Genomic DNA, 19794 nt, shown 5'->3' on the forward strand with positions numbered 1-19794 from the left:
GTCTAAATTCAACTGAGGGTCTAAATTTAAATAAGACACCTAGGTGGGATCATAATGGTAAACGTAAAAATAATAGACTTGATGGCAGAGAGACAAAGTGACACATTGGCTAAGTCACTATCCAAATTATCCAGAGAGAGCGCCCTCTATTTTATGAAAGGCCGGTGGGCAAACAAAGGAGGAGTGGATATAACTTCTAAAAAGTTTTATTTCTCAATCCATTAAATGGATGTATGACATTAGATGTCTAAGAAAACTACAATCTAGGTAATAAAGGTTAAAGAAGAATGCAGCTATATGGCTGTCTTAAGGGTTGAGATCCGAGTAACATAATATTTTGGTTTGTGAAAAACAGTAAAGATAAGTGGGACTGAGACAATACTGATAATATTTTTGGGATTTTCAGACTAACCATTTGATAGAGGAATACTGTGAGAAGTAGTTATAATGAAAAATAAAGTTAAAATTAATGTTATGAAAACAAGGATATAGAAGAATTAATAAAATACCATGATTTCCCTAAAGAGGGAACTTTAAGTGTCACTAGACTGACAGCGGTGAGAGACTCGATGGAAGAGGGAAGTGAAAAACAAAAAGGTTGTTGAATGAGACGTGTGTGGGGGGATTGTAAGAAAACAATAATGTACTGGTTAGATGAGGCAGAGCGAAAAGAAAGGAAAAGGATGCAGAAGGAACTGGCATGTAGGGAAATAGGGAAAGATGAGAAGAAATATAGTAGAAAAATGTATGTTATGAAAATAAAAGTTCTGATAGAATGTATGGAAGTATTTATGAACAAATTCAGTCAAATTAAGTTGAAATGATATGAAAAGCGAGTTTCAGATAAAAATAATAATGCATTGAGTATGATTAACAGGGATTAACGTGATGTAAAGATAAGGAATGAACAAAGGTTTTATTAAGTAGAATGGGGAACAGTTCTATATTTTAGTGGTAAAATAATGATTGAAATGATGATGTGAATTTGTTTGTTTTTATTTCTATTTTTGAAGAAAAAAAAAAGTACAAGATGTTACATGCTATGTGACTGTAAACTGAAGGATGAATTCAGTAGAGACTTAAAGTACTTGGGTTATGGATTATTATGGGTCTTAATTATTATTATTATTATTATTATTATTTTGTTGTTGTTGTTGTTTATTTTCAGTTTGACAACCATTGTGTTTTGAACCTAAAGGGTCTATAATGGTGGTAGTGAAAATAATGGATTAACTATATTTCTTAGTTTATTATAAAAGGAATTGGAAATTATAAAAAAACTAGTGCATGTATCCTGGTTTTTATGATTATAGACAATGTCTGTATTTAGGATCTGAGTAGTGACTGCGGGTCTAGCCCATGCTAGGAATACAGCAACAGTGCTTGCTTATTTAGCCCGGCTTCCAGAGAATAAATATGTACTTTTTTGTATCAGTTAGTGGATGATAGTACCAAATTCGACAAGATGAATAACAGCTGTGTAAGACAGCTATGTCAGCAGGTTCTGGAGATCAATAATACTATGTGCTATGTGGGATATTATGTTCATGTTAAGTCTTTGAAGGAAAAAGATTGTCTGTTTTATTTTAAAAAAATAAAATAATTATTAACCTGACAGAGGAGCATGTGTCAGAAACCAAACATTTTGAAGCAGCCTTTATGGAAAGACCAGATGTGGTGGTATTGGACCCCACATTGGTCTAAAACGGGGGACTGAAGGGGGTGGATTGGAATCCACTGCTGCTTCAATGTATATGTAATGAGTGATTATAATCAAGGTATTAATCAATATTTTTCATTCTAAATATCAAATGAGTTGAATGACTTCTCTGGAGAAATGTTATTTTCATGTATTCTTTTTAATGTCAGTATTTGATATTTGAATGTAGTAACAGTGCTTGCCTATTTATCCCAGCTTCCAGAAATTAAATAGGAACTGGTTTTGTGTTTGAGTTTGTCTTCAACGTTCAAACAAATAGGGGTCATTGAAGTCTATAGTTTAAGGGACCATTTCTCAGTTAAAGCCTATATTTTCCAGTTAGACTAAAATGTCCTATCCTGAGAGAAAGAACTTGTTATCTTGGTGTTTTGAGACGAGACTCCTGTTTATAGTTAGAGCCTGGCCAAATCCAACCTTGGAAATGGCTGTGTGTTGGTGTGTGTGTTAGTCTTCTTGGTTACAGGTTAAGGAACCATTGGCATTGTTGTTCGAGACATACTGGCACCCAGCAACTCAAATCTGCGACCTGGAAGGTCACGACGTGCCTGACTTCAGGGTCTGAGTGTCAGCTGCATAATCAGATGGAGATATGCTTCAGTCTATATGTTTATGTGTGGAAAATTACTATGTTTATATATTTCTTAGCCAATGAGAATCATTCAACCTGTAAGCAATGACGTAGCTTAGACCTTGGAAATGGTATAACTGCTGTGATCTTTGTAACTGTAAGCGGGGCGGCCTACGAACTCCTGTGTGAGTCTTGAAGCTGACTTCTGCTGATGAAACTGCAAACTATTTTCAGTAAAACTTTTCTTCTATTTTTTAATAGTTCTGACTCCGGGTCTTCTTTCAAACATCTGGTCCATGGGTCCTAAACTGTTAACCCCTAACACTAGGGTTTACAAAGAATGGTGAGACATTCAGATGGTAGAGTCAGAATTTGGCGTAAACAGAATGAGAACATGGATCCATCATGCCTTGTTACCACTGTGCAGGCTGGTGGTGGTGGTGTAATGGTGTGGGGGATGTTTTCTTGGCACACTTTAGGCCCCTTAGTGGCAATTGGGCATCGTTTAAATGCCACGGCCTACCTGAGCATTGTTTCTGACCATGTCCATCCCTTTATGACCACCATGTACCCATCCTCTGATGGCTACTTCCAGCAGGATAATGCACCATGTCACAAAGCTCGAATCATTTCAAATTGGTTTCTTGAACATGACAATGAGTTCACTGTACTAAAATGGCCCCCACAGTCACCAGATCTCAACCCAATAGAGCATCTTTGGGATGTGGTGAAACGGGAGCTTCGTGCCCTGGATGTGCATCCCACAAATCTCCATCAACTGCAAGATGCTATCCTATCAATATGGGCCAACATTTCTAAAGAATGCTTTCAGCACCTTGTTGAATCAATGCCACGTAGAATTAAGGCAGTTCTGAAGGCGAAAGGGGGGTCAAACACAGTATTAGTATGGTGTTCCTAATAATCCTTTAGGTGAGTGTATATATCAACAATCTCCTACAGTTGAAACATACATTATACTATATTTAAATGATCAAGATGAAAAAAATCGCGAGGCTATCAGGTCATTGAGTATATTTGACTATTATTGTAGTTGTAGAACAACCATCAGGGCCGTCTCCAATGTACACTATTTACATTTTTTTTCCAACTGCTTGCACACATTTTCAAAACTATGTCACCTTTTTTCAAAACTTTCCCAAAACTGCACACACAAAATTGTGTGTAGCCTAGTGTTTTGAAAAAAAGTGTTTTATGCAATTGAAAACTGAGTCAAAGGCTGAGAAATAGTTTATTGTTTTTGGAGATGTGGTGTGAAGTTTTGCACTTTGAGTGAGAGGTTTCAAAAAATCGTGTGACATAAAAAAGATTTTGTGTGTAAGCAGTTGGGAAAAAAACTGTATAAACTACAATTCCCACGAGAGACGCGCCATTGAACTTCTTACAAAGTGTACAAATCAGTCACCATACTTGTAGTTCTTCTGGTTTCCCGACCAGGAATAATGTTATAAAAATGTGTCTTTACTATTCTATATTAAGAAACATACATTATACAGCCGAAACATACATTATGTTATATTTATATATGATTAGGATAAAAAAAAAAAAAAAATCGCCAAGACTTCAAATCTGTGGTTTTAGCTGGTAGGCTACAGTAGACATGAATTCAAGATTGTCGGCGGGAGTTATGCTACCCTTCAAAGAGCGACTTAAAAAAAAAAAAAAGTTTTATTTAACATTATGTTTAATTATTTAATTATGGCCTGCAAATGTTTGTTTTACCAACTGATGAATGTAATAAACTGCCACTTATAAATATGTCAGAATTAGATGCAATAAGTATACAAACAATATCCTAATATTAAAGAATTCCAAAATGTGTGAAATAGGCTACTCTCCAGATCAAGACCTTCTCAATAAATCAATATTTGGCTTTTTAACTAGTGACAAAAACTGTTCAGTTCTAGAAGATAAAATCATTTATTTTATTTGGATGAATTAGTCTGTTTATCAGATTTACCAATTGCTATAATTTGTTTGTGCTGGTCAAGAACAATAGATAAAATTGAACTGCAAGCAAAAACTTGGGGCCACTGTTTCAAATATGTGAGTGGCTCCTCCCCTAACAAATGTAACCTCACTCCATTTTTTTTTATAAAACTTGAGAGCCCTGATTAAATTATATATGCTAACCTAAATTTTAATTAAAAAAGAATCCACTTGTAAAGTTAAACAAATTTCACATATAAATATGCTCAATGTAGTCTGTTTCTTTTGTCTCAACCACTTCATCCTCATATTGTTTTGAATTAAATTGATGTATGGAAAAGTAAAAACAAAAATTATCTTTTGCAAGTGTTATTGTAGTGTATTTGTGTTCTTTCACAAAAATATAAGTGAAAATATGCCAAATGCTTATTTATTGCTTAATTACTCACTAGAGGCTTAAAGAATGATCAAACAAATTTATTGACAAGGTGCATAACAAATTGAAACTATATAGTCTTTGGCAATTGGACCACATCAAGACATCATTCTTTTAAGAGAAAAGCATGAAATGAAAAGGGATATCCACTACATGGAGCCGACACTGGTGGTGGTGGTGAAGGGGTGAGTAGCAATGCTGAGATCTAGATGAATGTGGAGCTCTTCTCCTGATGACCACAGTGGAGGGACCTACTGTATGACACGATTGGCTCAAGAGGGTTGAGATGATAATACATTTGGTTTAAGACATAAAACACCCAGTCAGCTGATGAGTTTGGAGTAGAAGAGAGTGAGAGAGACAATGTAAAAGATATGATATAATGTGCGAGTATAAAGAAGGACAGTCTTATTTGTTGAACTTCATATTTTAGCTTCATGTCAAACAAGCCATAAGGTTGTATTTCTTAACAGTGGACTGTGAGGTTAAGTGAACTTGAAAAGCACAGAAAACAGAACATGAAATCAAATTACACGTCAACTGTAATAAAATAACAGTGCAATTTATAATCATGAAATATGAAACATGCTTTTGAATTCAGTTGGATTAAGTACATTTCTAGTACATTCCCTTTCGAGATTAAACTCCAGGTCATATTCTTGGAGATGTTCCCCTTTTCACTACTACAGAAAGATGAGATATGACTTCAAATGCAGCACAGAAACAATTTAATAAATAGGCTGAAACCAAAATGGAGTTCTAAATATACATTTTATTTATTTTCATTATTTTGGAGTGAATCCTTTGGCTGCCAGGAATGGGCCCACTGCTCACCACTAAAAACTCTTTTATAAGTATAAGTTTCATTTTCCGTCTATGAAGGACCACCACCTTCATGCATGCATTAATGGTGGTGGTCCTTCATAGATGGAAAATGAAACTGTTATACTTATAAAAGACATGTTCGGTAATGATGTGTGCTTTACACTTGTTTAAAAGGCTTGTTTAATCTGAAACAGAACAGATTAATAAAAAAATTGTAGCAAAAAATTTTGCCGCTAGATATCTAATATCTTCACTAGAGGGAGCGGGGGCCGGTGAGAGGATTTTTCACGAGTGAAGATATTACTGCGCCAAGTCGAAGTGCTTACAAGCACTTGCTATGGTATTCCGCCATACAAAATAGTTATCCATTTTACACGCTTAGAAAAGCGCAACGTTTTGTTTTGTGTCACCGTCCTAGGTCGAGTTACACTTCGCGAGTAACTGTATTTAAATAGGGAAATCGTGGAGTTCTCTGCTTGGCCCATATTAAATGAACTGGGCTAACAAAGTTTCGCCGTAAGACAGAGGGATTTAGTGCACGCACTGAGACGAGAGAGGTATGTATCAACTCGTCTTAGTTAAGGGAATAACATAGTTTAATATGAAAAAACGGTAGAGTATCCCTTTAATACACTCCTGATGGGGAAAGCCTCTAGGCGAGTGTGGTAGGAGCAATCTGTGAACATCAAAAACACATTTCAAATATTTCTTAGATAGTTAGATTAGAAACAAAATAAACACAACTATGAAGACTTAAGTAGTGACCAGACTTGCAAGGATGACAAGTGATGTTTATCACTAATCAAAACATGTATCATGGAACCAAATTACTCTCGGTTCCAATGTGGTATGCTTGCTTGAATAACCATCCTACTGCTAAGCCACAGCTCACAACTGAGAATACTCCACTGCTGCTACTTCTACTACTTGGCAATGCATTTTGGTCAAATTTGACTAATTAAGCCTGTTGGAATTTATAGCTTGTCATTTGTAATAATCTCAATAATACTAATCATTCCTATTCTATATCTATTATGAATAATCATGGTTATGTGTGCTACGCTGGACTAGCTGGACTGGTCACCACATTTACATACAGTATTGTTGCCCTGTTGTTGATTTGACTGCTTGTACTGTAAATATTGTATTTTTTTGTAAGTCACTTTGGATAAAAGCGTTTGCTAAATAATTCATTAAATAAATAAAATTGTGACTACCGGAAATTGTCTGTTGTAGTAGTTAAAAAAATAAGCAATTGAACTAAAGCGAATTAACAGGGGTTAAGTTGCAATGTTTAGCAAAGTATGAATCATTGCATTTACATGCACTTACTCTTTTGTGGCCTTTTCCTTTCAGGCATATGCCTTGGTCCCCCTGTGGGATATAAGATTACAGTCCAGTTATATCCACTTAGAAAAAAACAAAAACACATTTACAATAATTAAACAAAATGCACTTTGTAATGTCTTTTCAACATAAATATGTGTCCCTGGTGTGTCTAGACACCCCTGAAATATGAGAAAAGACCATCCTCTCAGTTAATGTGTGTGCAAACACGCTGTTTAATTTGGCTCCAGATTTTACATCACATGCAGGCTCATTGGAAAATAGTAATCATAGTAGGCTTTTAGAATACTCCATCTAAAATGACCTGTTTCAGACAGGGTCTGCATAAAGGACCAGTTTGAGATAAATAAGGACTTTTTTAGGATCATGCAAAGCTACTCTAGTGGAGTATCAGAATAAAAATATAGAACTGGAAATGAACATAATAGGTCCCCTTTAAATTCTATTTAAGTAATTAATTTACATATTAGAGAATCTGCTTGACTAATGAGTTTCATTGAGTTTCATAGTTACCAAGCTATGGTAACAGTTATCAGAACCACCAATAATTACCCTAATAATAATAATAATAATAATTCATCACATTTATATAGCTGTTACAATGACAGCTGAAGCAGATGCAGAAGCAGGATCCAATTGCAGCAGGTTTTATTAAACAAACTCAAAAGGTAATAAACTCAGAGAGAGATACAGGAACAGCCAACATACAACATTAAGAACTCACAAAGACTGAAACAAGACACAGGGCTTAAATACACAGACAGACAAGCTAAACAAGATAACAAGGGGGCGTGGCTAATGGAAAACACCTGGGAAGACTAATCAACATAACGGGGACCTGCTAAACATAGAATGAGACAGGGGAACACAGACATTAATCGTGACATAGCCCCCCCTCTATGGGCGGCTCCCGACGCCCATCAAAACAAAACAATAGTTCAGGAGGGTGGTGGAGCGGAGGCGGACCCGGGGGTGGGATGGAGGGCCAGGCCCGTGGAGTGGAAGAGGACCTGGAGACTGCGGCAAGACGGGAGGCCAAGGCGGATCAGGCTGTGCAGGCGACCAGGGCGGATCAGGCTGTGCAGGCGACCAGGGCGGAGCAGGCAGTGCAGGCGACCAGGGCGGAGCAGGCAGTGCAGGCGAAGATGACCATTCAGGCGGCCAGGGCGGAGACGACCCTTCAGGCGGCCAGGGCGGAGACGACAGGCCATCTGGCGGCCAGGGCGGAGACGACCCTTCAGGCGGCCATGGTGAAGCAGGCTGAGGAGGTGGCCACGGTGAAGCAGGCTGAGGAGGTGGCCATGGTGAAGCAGGCTGAGGAGGTGGCCATGGTGAAGCAGGCTGAGCTGGTGACCACGGCGGAGAGGACCCTTCGGGTGGCCAAGGCGGAGAAGACCCTTCGGGTGTCCATGGCGGTGAGGACCCTTCGGGTGGCCACGACGGAGAGGACCCTTCGGGTGGCCACGACGGAGAGGACCCTTCGGGCGGCCAAGGCGGGTCAGGACTGGACGAGGCCAGCGACGAGGGCAGGTCAGGACTGGACAGGACCAGTGATGAAGAGGGCTTTGAGCTGGGCAGGACCAGCGATGAAGAGGGCTTTGAGCTGGGCAGGACCAGCGATGAAGAGGGCTTTGAGCTGGGCAGGACCAGCGGCGAAGAGGGCTCTGAGCTGGGCAGGGCCAGCGGCGAAGAGGGCTCTGAGCTGGGCAGGACCATCACAGACTCTGGCTCGGCGTCGACAGCCATCTTGTCCAGAGACACTGGCTCGGCGGGCGTGATGTGAAGCTCTGGCTCGGCAGGACTGACGTGAAGCTCTGGCTCGGCAGGACTGACGTGAAGCTCTGGCTCGGCAGGACTGACGTGAAGCTCAGGCTCGGCAGGACTGACGTGAAGCTCAGGCTCGGCAGGACTGACGTGAAGCTCTGGCTCGGCAGGACTGACGTGAAGCTCTGGCTCGGCAGGACTGACGTGAAGCTCTGGCTCGGCAGGACTGACGTGAAGCTCTGGCTCGGCAGGACTGACGTGAAGCTCTGGCTCGACTGGGCAAATGACTGGTTCGGTGGTTTTGGTGGAACGTGGAGCAGACCTGCGAGCTCCCCGGACGGCTATCCAAGCGGGGTCAAACACTTTAGACACCAGATCAGCACTGTTAGAAATAAGTTTTCGTGCTCTGGGCCATGTGATCTCAGCCACTGGTCCGAAACGGATACGGTGCTCAGCAGGGAGTGGTAATGTGGGTTTGCCTGGGCTGACAGTGTGAGCAGGTTTGGCTGGGCTGGATGAATGTAGAGCATACTTGGGAGTAAAACTCTCCCAGCAGATGGCAACTGCTTCTCTCCAGTCCAGCCCCAAGAGATCGGGGAGTGGTCGAGGATCGACGCATCCGGCTCCGATTATATAACCTGTTTTTAAAGTTTCATCACTCAGATCACAGTTTGTAGCTAGCTCACAAAATTTCTCAGTAAACTCAAACAGATCGTGGCTTTCCTTCACTATCGCCGTGAGCCGATCCCAAAACATCTTGAAGGACGCGTACTGCTGGATCCATAAATGGTGAGTTCTTCTGTTACAATGACAGCTGAAGCAGATGCAGAAGCAGGATCCAATTGCAGCAGGTTTTATTAAACAAACTCAAAAGGTAATAAACTCAGAGAGAGATACAGGAACAGTCAACATACAACATTAAGAACTCACAAAGACTGAAACAAGACACAGGGCTTAAATACACAGACAGACAAGCTAAACAAGATAACAAGGGGGCGTGGCTAATGGAAAACACCTGGGAAGACTAATCAACATAACGGGGACCTGCTAAACATAGAATGAGACAGGGGAACACAGACATTAATCGTGACATAGCCCCCCCTCTATGGGCGGCTCCCGACGCCCATCAAAACAAAACAATAGTTCAGGAGGGTGGTGGAGCGGAGGCGGACCCGGGGGTGGGATGGAGGGCCAGGCCCGTGGAGTGGAAGAGGACCTGGAGACTGCGGCAAGACGGGAGGCCAAGGCGGATCAGGCTGTGCAGGCGACCAGGGCGGATCAGGCTGTGCAGGCGACCAGGGCGGATCAGGCTGTGCAGGCGACCAGGGCGGAGCAGGCAGTGCAGGCGACCAGGGCGGAGCAGGCAGTGCAGGCGAAGATGACCATTCAGGCGGCCAGGGCGGAGACGACCCTTCAGGCTAATGGAAAACACCTGGGAAGACTAATCAACATAACGGGGACCTGCTAAACATAGAATGAGACAGGGGAACACAGACATTAATCGTGACAATAGCGCTTTTCTGGGTACTCAAAGCGCTTTACATGGAAGGGGGAATCTCCTCAACCACCACCAATGTGCAGCATCCACTTGGATGATGCGACGGCAGCCATATTGCGCCAGAACGCTCACCACACACCAGCTTATTGGTGGAGAGGAGACAGTGATGAAGCCAATCAGTATATGGGGGTGATTAGGAGGCCATGATGGACAGGGGCCAATGGGCAAATTTGGCCAGGATGCTGGGGTTACACCCCTACACCCCACCGCACCCTACTTTTTCGAAGGACACCCTGGGATTTTTAATGACCACAGAGAGTCAGGGACCTCAGTTTAACATCTCATCCGAAGGACGGACAAACATTATTTACATACCTGACTTTTTTTTTTTTTGACTTGCGACTGTGCCCCTGGCTGACCCTGTGAAGACAGCTGTGGGTTTGGAGAAAGAAAATTACTCATATACCAAATAAATCTTTAACTTATTATTTAAAATACTTGAAGATCACAACATCGCACAAGTGTGGCAGTACATGTATTAATAGGTGTAAAGTACATGCATTCTTATTGCGATTGAATTAAGGTTGCTCCATTAACTCCACGTGTTTCATTTTATCGTTTATGTCCATCCTGTTTGTGATAATCCTAATTTGTTTCAACAAGCGCTGATCCTGCGCTGACTTGTTCAGGGAACGCAAGGGGTGGGAGAATGGTTAAGTTAAGTGTTCATGGGACACTGACATTCCCAATTATTTTGAATATTCAAATTATCCTAATATCTTTAATAATCAAATTTGGCCTAGTAATTTCAGCATTTGATTAGTAGTACTTATTTTACTTTTAGATTTATAATAGACTCACAAAATTCCTTCCAACAGCCCTTGTACAGAATCAGATAGACCTTTCATCTATCTAATTATGTAATATCAGATCAACTTTTCTAGCAGATTATCCATTGAAAATGAGAACCCTGTAGGTGATGATACACAGGGCAAATTTTTTAGCAATGTTGCCGTCAACGGGCAACCAGATGAGACACAGGGCCCACAACCCATCTAAATTATCCAGATAGAAATGTGTTGCCCATTTTCAATGTGAAAGTGCCCAAGGAACAATCGCTCGGCAAGATTGCCCAGCAACATTGCTAAAAAAGTTGCCCTGTGTATCATCACCTAGTGAGTTTTACTTTATCAAGCAGCAAAAAAGTTATAGCATGGTGTGTTTGAGTTCATTTCGTTGAAAAGAGCCCTAACCTGCATCAAGCTCTATGGGGGAAAAACACTTGAAGTCAAGTTAAGGTAACCCATGGGTCAAACACTTTTGGCCTTTACAAATATAAACTGTAACTCTTTAAATTTGTTCTAATTACCTTGCCCCTCCGTGGATTCCGCCTGCTCCACTTGCCCCTCCGTGGATTCCGCCTTGCCCCTCCGTGGATTCCGCCTGCTCCACTTGCCCCTCCGTGGATTCCACCTGCTCCACTTGCCCCTCCGTGGATTCCGCCTGCTCCACTTGCCCCTCCGTGGATTCCGCCTGCTCCACTTGCCCCTCCGTGGATTCCGCCTGCTCCACTTGCCCCCCCGTGGGGCTCGCCTCGCAGGGTGTGAGCTGCAGAGTAATCAGCTGATCCTCATTGCCACTGGAATCCTGGGTCCATCCTGTGCAAGTTAAACAAGTGTTGTGTTTTGCTTATTTAAAACATAGAGGTTAACCATAAGCTTGATCTGTACCTGTTTTAACTGTTAGGTAAATGTGTTTGAATAATATATACCAAATTTTCTCCAACCAGATTTGAAGGCACTTTTGATTGCAGGAGAACTATTGAGAGTCTACTGGATGTATTAGATATCTGTAATATATTTGATTGATTTTCTATGACGATAACCAATACAATATATCTTTAAGTCAGAAAAATAAAACCCAGAGTGCTCATAATATCTATTGAAAAAATGACAAGTATAATGTTCGTTTACAGTCTGGGTCAAACTATTCAGTTAAGACTAGACTGCGTGCGCTAAAAAACTTTGGGCTTTATGCCTCAAAGTTAGTAGCAGTGTAAGTTTGTGGTGTATCCAGCAAAAATTTGATGGTTTTCTTTTTCTTTGTGCTATTTCCGTTAATGATCTACATTTTAGCACTGTCCTCGATATTGTTTCAATGAGTATATATAGATTCATTATCATTTGATTCATTGACCCAGTGACCAAAACGGGTCTTTGCAAATGTAATGTGTTCAATTAGTATGTCACTACAAAAATTGCTGTGGTCAGAGTGCCTAAACATTAAAAATATGGTTGTATGTGGGCTGAAAACAGAAATGAAATATGTCTCCTACAAAAACATACCAAACATAATTCTAAAGTTGACAGTATATGCTTGAATGCACTTAACTCTGGGTGCCAAATCCCATTGTAGACCAGTGTGCTGCATGCTATTAATACAAACAGGGCTCAATACACTTAGAATCTACATGTCTACATCTGCAGTTGCAGGAAACTACTGTTTTGAAACAGTTTACTTCAATTCCCATAATCAATTGCCAGGTGTGAATTTTTATGTTTTTCTACCCATTTGCGTCTACATTAAATGCGTTGGTAGAGACGTCACATAGAGTAGACTATGATCATACAAGCATTCAGCAGCAGAAAAAAAGAATGACTGAATTTAAGTTTTAGGGGTGAGCCATTCCTTTAAGGTTTAAACATTAATAAAATATTTTGTGTACTCAACACAAGTTGTGAACTGTGACTTTAAGATACAGTGCATGCATCTCACCTTCACAAAGGTATTCATAAAATGAACCTATCTTCTGTAGGTAGTCCTGGGCAAAGGTGGAGAGTGTGCAGCGAGGCGTTAATATTTCGCACTTAATTTCTTTTTTTTTGTTCTCCTTTCCTAGTAGCAGAACTGGTTTGTAGCCAATGGCATGGAGTTTCTCAAGCTGCAATGACAAAATTGTGTGTTTGCTGTTTAAAGTAATAGAAAAACAACATAAAAAATAACTAAGAATATTAATTTAAAAATATATAACATTATTAATGACAGCATCCAGGTTACTGCCATTCAGGATTTTTAACCTAATGGTGAGTTTAGCTGTATGTGCAAACAGGAAAGGCTCATACAATAGAAGCAAAAAACAACTCTATATAGAAAAACAGTAAAAAGATGAATCTGACACCATGAGGGAACCCTTTATATAACTTTATATAAATATTTATTTTTGTAACATTAGTAGCTCGGGTTTTGCACCTACATTGATAAGATTATGTAACCATTGTGCAACTGGACAATGACAATCTAAAGATTTAGTAAAAATAAAGGCAGAACCTTAGTGATTACGTGACCAAATGGGTGAATGCTGCACATATTTACAGTTGACGCATTCACATTTTAAAGTGCTTTGAGTAGTACAGTATGAATGCAGTTCATGTGTTATTTCTCATCCACTCGATAAGAAAGTTTGATTATTAAATTCCACCTGTAATTCTGTCATAATGCATGCCTGTATATGTTATGAACTCAAGAATTCCTGAGTTTCAATTATATTTGCTGTGTGTTCAAATTTTGCTCTGGTAGATCATTTTGGTATGTGATGTATTATGGTGAAGATGTGATTACTTAAGGGTATTACCACTAAAATAAAAACTACAAATCACAATTACGTGTGCCTTCAAAGTTGATAGTTAAATTATACTTTTAAATTGATTCTGATGACACAGGGAGGACAAAGTATCATTGGAAAAAAAAGATTCATCTATATTGGCAAAAAATAATGCCTTTCTGACCTTGCGCTGGCATGCTCACTTAATAACAAATGGTACCACTGAATGTACTTCCTAGATGATCTGGACAGTTTACTGTCATGTATGAAATTGTACGTACCATGATATTGGCTTCATCCTTGATGGATGCAGTGTTGTGGTTTTTCTTACGACCAACCACCCATTCCTCTCGCTTCTCATCAAACCTCTGAAGCTTCTTCTTGAGGCGCTGCTTCAGAGGCTGCTCCTTTTTACAATGTGAGCAGATCTTTTGAGCGCAAAATAAAATCCCCTGGCAAAAGGGGCAGATCTTTTTTGTAGACCCCCCTGGCATTATAACAAACAGTCAGATACAGACAGACAGACAGTCAGATACAGACAGACAGACAGTCAGATACAGACAGTCAGATACAGACAGACAGACAGTCAGATACAGACAGACAGTCAGATACAAACAGACAGTCAGATACAAACAGACAGTCAGATTCAAACAGACAGACTGACAAAGATGGGTAAGACAGACAAGTAGACAAAGACAGACAGGGAGGAAAGAAAGAGCAATAGATAAAGACTGTGAGATAGATAAAGATTGAGGATGAAAGAGAGTAACAGAGAGGATGTAAGATATAGAAAATAATGAAGAGATAGAGGTTGGCTCTTAAAAAGTGCCTTTGGGTTTTGAAAATCAGGTTCGGATAGGTTCGACGGGTGATGTTTGACAGGATCTGCAGGGAGAACAACAGAAAATGTTAATTATGTAGTGTTATGTTGATATAAGATTTAAAAAGTGTACTCTAATAGTGAGTGATTCCCATTTTCTTGTAAATTCTTAGGATAAATAAATACAGATTCACGTTGTTCCTATTTCCTGTGCTACTGTTAAAAGTCGCGTAACATTTTTTTTTTTTAATGGCGTGTATGTGTCTAGGGTTCGCCATCCCAGATATAAAGGCAGCGTTATGTGCAGTAACGTTATAACGTTAGATCAAGTGATAATATTGTTATTACTGACACATTACAGTGACGTTGTGTGTGAACCACGATGATCGAGAGAAAATTACATCATCTAGATGTCCCCAATTAAAGTTACTATTCCCCCAATAAATTCTCAATAAGCATTTACACGTCAAAAAAAAAACAAAAAAACATGTTGATATATATATATATCAACATGTTTTTTTTTATATACATATACATATATACATCTAGAACCTATATCTAGGCTTAGAACATGTTTTTTTTTTTTATAAACTCGTAATTTTATTAATTTTGGACGTGTAAATAATGCTTATGAATTCATCTTGCTTATTAGGCTGTTGTAAGCGACTTACCGTGGTGGAATCGCGCTGGGCAATGGTTTCTGCGATGGTCACACACACAGTGACGTGTTGCACAAAATTGCGCCAAAATATCAATCATAATTAAAAAGTACAGTCTTAATATTTTATATCCGTGCTAAACATTTTAAAGGGGTCAGCATAAATGTCCAAGTGAAGGAAACATGAGTATGTAGCCATTACATTTAAACACATATCACTTCCCAGAATGCATCCATCTCTTTGCCAAAGGATATGTCCATATAAAGTAATTTAAACATTTCTGTAGTAGGCTATATAATTAATTTATTACAACTTCATAATCAGTATTGAGATGAAAGTTCTATAAAACTAGGCTATTCTTTTTTTCTTTTTTTTTGCGCAAAAAAAAAAGCAGCAAAGTAGGCTCACGATAAGCCATTGCAAATTGAAATACCATCGACAATTATAAAATATCCCACAATAAATTAAGGCATGTTTTAAGCCTACAGCAAATATGCAGTCCTGCAATTATGTCGTTTTAATGTAGTCCAAAATTATATAAAAAAGAGAGGAAAAATCGTTGATATTACCGATTTAGAAAAGTGTTTCAGCTAGCTACCCTCAACGTCGGCTTATGGACGTAAGGGGAAAATTACCACAATATGTGATCGAAAATTATAAAATATCCCACCTAAATTAAGGCATGTTTTAAGCATATAGAAAATATACCGTCCTGTAATTATGTAATTTTAATGTAGCCCAAAATTATATAAAAAAGAGAGGAAAAAAAGTTAGGGTTAGAAAAATAATCCATCCATCCATCCATCTTCTACCGCTTATCCGGGGCCGGGTCGCGGGGGCAGCAGTCTAAGCAGGGATGCCCAGACTTCCCTCTCCCTAGACACTTCCTCCAGCTCTTCCGGGGGGACACCGAGGCGTTCCCAGGCCAGCCGGGAGACATAGTCTCTCCAGCGTGTCCTAGGTCTTCCCCGGGGTCTCCTCCCGGTGGGACATGCCCGGAACACCTTCCCGGGAAGGCGTCCAGGAGGCATCCGGAAAAGATGCCCGAGCCACCTCAACTGACCCCTCTCGATGTGGAGGAGCAGCGGCTCTACTCTGAGCTCCTCCCGAGTGACCGAGCTTCTCACCCTATCTCTAAGGGATCGCCCAGCCACCCTACGGAGAAAGCTCATTTCGGCCGCTTGTATCCGGGATCTTGTCCTTTCGGTCATGACCCACAGCTCATGACCATAGGTGAGAGTAGGAACGTAGATTGACTGGTAAATCGAGAGCTTCGCCTTGCGGCTCAGCTCCTTCTTTACCACGACAGACCGGTACAGGGACCGCATTACTGCAGAAGCTGCACCGATCCGCCTGTCAATCTCCTGTTCCATCCTTCCCTCACTCGTGAACAAGACCCCAAGATACTTGAACTCCTCCACTTGAGGCAGGAACTCTCCACCAACCTGAAGCGAGCAAGCCACCCTTTTCCGACTGAGAACCATGGCCTCGGACTTGGAGGTGCTGATTTTCATCCCAGCCGCTTCACACTCGGCTGCAAACCGTCCCAGTGCATGCTGGAGGTCCTGGTCTGATGAGGCCAACATCTCTTTGCGGATGATGTAGAAAAATAATCAAAGTTCAAAATTCAAAGATGAGGGATTTGCACTCAAATCTATCGGACGACCCTCTCCGTTGTCAAGTGACGAATAGGGGGTACCCTCAACGTCGGCTTTGGACGTGAGGGGGAAATGACCAGACGGCATAGCCTATGTGACGAATAGGGGTGAGACGATGTTGCAAAGAAAGACGTGGTGCAGGCACGAAAAATACGTCCCATTGAAATACATTAGATTGGAAGTCGTGTTGTGTGGCACGAAAAAAAGAAGGAAATTCATGCTCATAGACACGAATCAATTCGTGTTGAGTAGCCTACCGAATATAAAGCAATACAACAAGGATTAAAATCTCCTGACTAAATCTTGAGTAATGTAACCCTTAAAGTTTGCAAAGGGAATAGCCTAACATTTGAGAAAAAACAATAGTGTGCTCTCGAAAGAAAGACGTGGTGCATATCTACGCCCCATTGAAATACATTAGATTGAAAGTCGTGCTGAGTGACACGAAAAAAAAGAAGCAAATTCGTGCCCATAGACACGAATCAATAGATTCATGTTGAGTAACCTACCGAATATAAAGCAATAAAAACGAGGATTAAAATCTCTTGATTAAATGTTGAGTAATGTAGCTCTTAAAGTTTGCAAAATGAATAACAATTGAGAAAAAACAATACTGTGCTCTCGAAAGAAAAACATGGTGCAGGCACGAAAAATACGTCCCATTGAAATACATTAGATTGAAAGTCGTGCAGAGTGACACGAAAAAATGGGGAAATTCGTGTCCACGAACACGAATCAATAGATTAAATTTCGTGACTATGTCACGAACTGCCGTGCCATTTTGGCTCGAGATACTTCCAGTTGTTGCAGTTGTCTCCAGCGAGACCGAGAACCCTCCAGAAGCTACTGTCAGCGAGACCGAGAACCCTCCAGTAGCTACTGTCAGCGAGACCGAGAACCCTCCAGTAGCTACTGTCAGCGAGACCGAGAACCCTCCAGTAGCTACTGTCAGCGAGACCGAGAACCCTCCAGAAGCTACTGTCAGCGAGACCGAGAACCCTCCAGAAGCTATTGTCAGCGAGACCGAGAACCCTCCAGTAGCTACTGTCAGCGAGACCGAGAACCCTCCAGTAGCTACTGTCAGCGAGACCGAGAACCCTCCAGTAGCTACTGTCAGCGAGACCACAGGCTCATCAGAAGCTACAAGACCCCGGGGCCCTAAGGCAAAAAGACAAAGAAGTGAAGTATATTTCCTTAATTGTCAGTAATGTCTTATTAGTGAATAATATGTGGGGCATCTCAGAACTATGTTTTTTTTAATACAGTACCTGTCAAAAGTTGGAACCCACATACCCATTTGAGAGAATGGGAAAGCGTGCCCAATCTTTTGACTGATACTGTACATTCTAAATGAGTCTGTAGAACCCAGTTCTGGCAGGTCACGTTAGACAAGCTCGCATCAGCTGATCCACGTCTACCTATAGGAATACAACGCCTATCACTGAATACATATATACGCTCCTCCAGTATTATTAAAAGCTATTGCGTTTCCCAGGAGCTATTTACTCTCCTCCATCCCCAGCTCCTCCTCTCATCAATCAGTATGTGGCATTCTGATTCCCTCTGAATGAGACTTAAATTCTCTAATAATGTTGTACATTACAAATAATTAATGATATCTGCAATACATTAATGTTGGTTCTGTTCTGTTATTGCTGCTCTCCCTGCTCTTATTCATGCTAGGCAGCATGGATGCGCATGGAGTTCTTGTCCAGAGCAAAACTAGATCGCCAATCAAAACTGTATGCTAACTGTCAATCATGTTTGATGATTGTGGCCCTGACTGAAATAATGTTTAATAAAATGTGGTATGTTGTATATTCTTTATACAGATTCAGTCCAACAGAGGGTAGCCAGCAAGATGAAGCAAAAAAAAAAGTGTTAAAGGTACAATATGTAAGAATTTTGCATTAAAATATCCCAAAATCTCAAGGCCAGTGTTATATATTTTGTTAAGTTGATTACTTACAATATCCCAAATGTTTCCAACTATTTTTAAATCGTGAGAAAATTGCGATTTTATCCAAGGAAACGGGGCGTTAGAACAGGGGTGAGCTGGGAGTCGCCAGTCAATTGCGTCATATCCGCGTTACCCTCGGTTTCCGCTCATACTGCGTGGAGTCCTGGACAAATGCGGAAGTTGTAGTTGTAGCGTCTATCAAGCTACAAACTTTAGCTTGTTTCTTGCAGTCGTTATGGTACACAATTATTCTTTACCGATTGCTGCTGGTTCTGTCGACAAAGCATGCTTAATTTTATATTTTCCAAATGTAGCATTCGGTAATAGTTATGTTTATGTAAGGAAAGTATTATTGCTTTAGATTTGTGTTTAGTTTATTGACATTGTTTATCACGTCTGGTGTTTATGGCCATGTAAATAAACATAGCATGTGTTATACATAAAGATTAATCAGTATTTTGGCAAATGATGTGGGCATGTTCGAATGTACTTTTACAACAATTGTTTAGAACACGTAAAACTGCGCAGCGTTATCACAACAATGAATTCAACAAATACAGTAACATCTATGATAACCAATTTAGTATTAAACCTTACTTTTCTTGCGGTTAATTCATTTTAATGAAATAAAAGTGTGATGAGGTTTAAGAGTCAGGAAGGAAGAAGACAGGGGTCGGCGTGACTGGGACTCGTAGGCTACTTTATTAAAATAAAGCAAAACAAACAAAAGCCGCGCACAACGCGCATTCACCGTGGCAACCGCGACGGCACAAAACAGTTCAAAAATGAGAGCTCGGATCCACCGGTTCTCTTTCTCTGCGTCCAATTTTCTCTCCAGTCTCTCTCTCGTTCCAGCGCGGCTTATAAGCTCTCCACGCCAATAATACTTTGCACTTATACTACAGGGCCGTTGAATGCTTGAATCTGATTGGTTGACGAACGTTCTAAGGTGTGCATTATTTTCAGGGAAACGCACGGCTAAAGTAGTTCC

The 19794-nt window shown here is 40.5% G+C and overlaps 1 protein-coding gene across 1 annotated transcript; it reads right to left on the reverse strand.

Annotated features, from left to right (window-relative positions):
* Window positions 1–6137: 6137 nt before the first annotated feature.
* On the reverse strand, window positions 6138–14221 carry LOC309512044 (uncharacterized protein). Its single transcript, XM_082187442.1, has 5 exons — window positions 13988–14221; window positions 12881–13046; window positions 11579–11763; window positions 6829–6860; window positions 6138–6172 (listed from the first exon to the last, which is right to left on the reverse strand). Exons 1-4 carry the CDS (start codon window positions 14198–14200, stop codon window positions 6849–6851), a joined length of 576 nt encoding a protein of 191 aa, XP_082043568.1. The 5' UTR covers window positions 14201–14221; the 3' UTR covers window positions 6138–6172; window positions 6829–6848.
* Between the last annotated feature and the right edge of the window lie 5573 nt (window positions 14222–19794).

Source organism: Leuciscus leuciscus (genome assembly GCF_965113295.1).
Source record: "Leuciscus leuciscus genome assembly, chromosome: 1".
NCBI classification, from domain to species: Eukaryota; Metazoa; Chordata; class Actinopteri; order Cypriniformes; family Leuciscidae; genus Leuciscus; species Leuciscus leuciscus.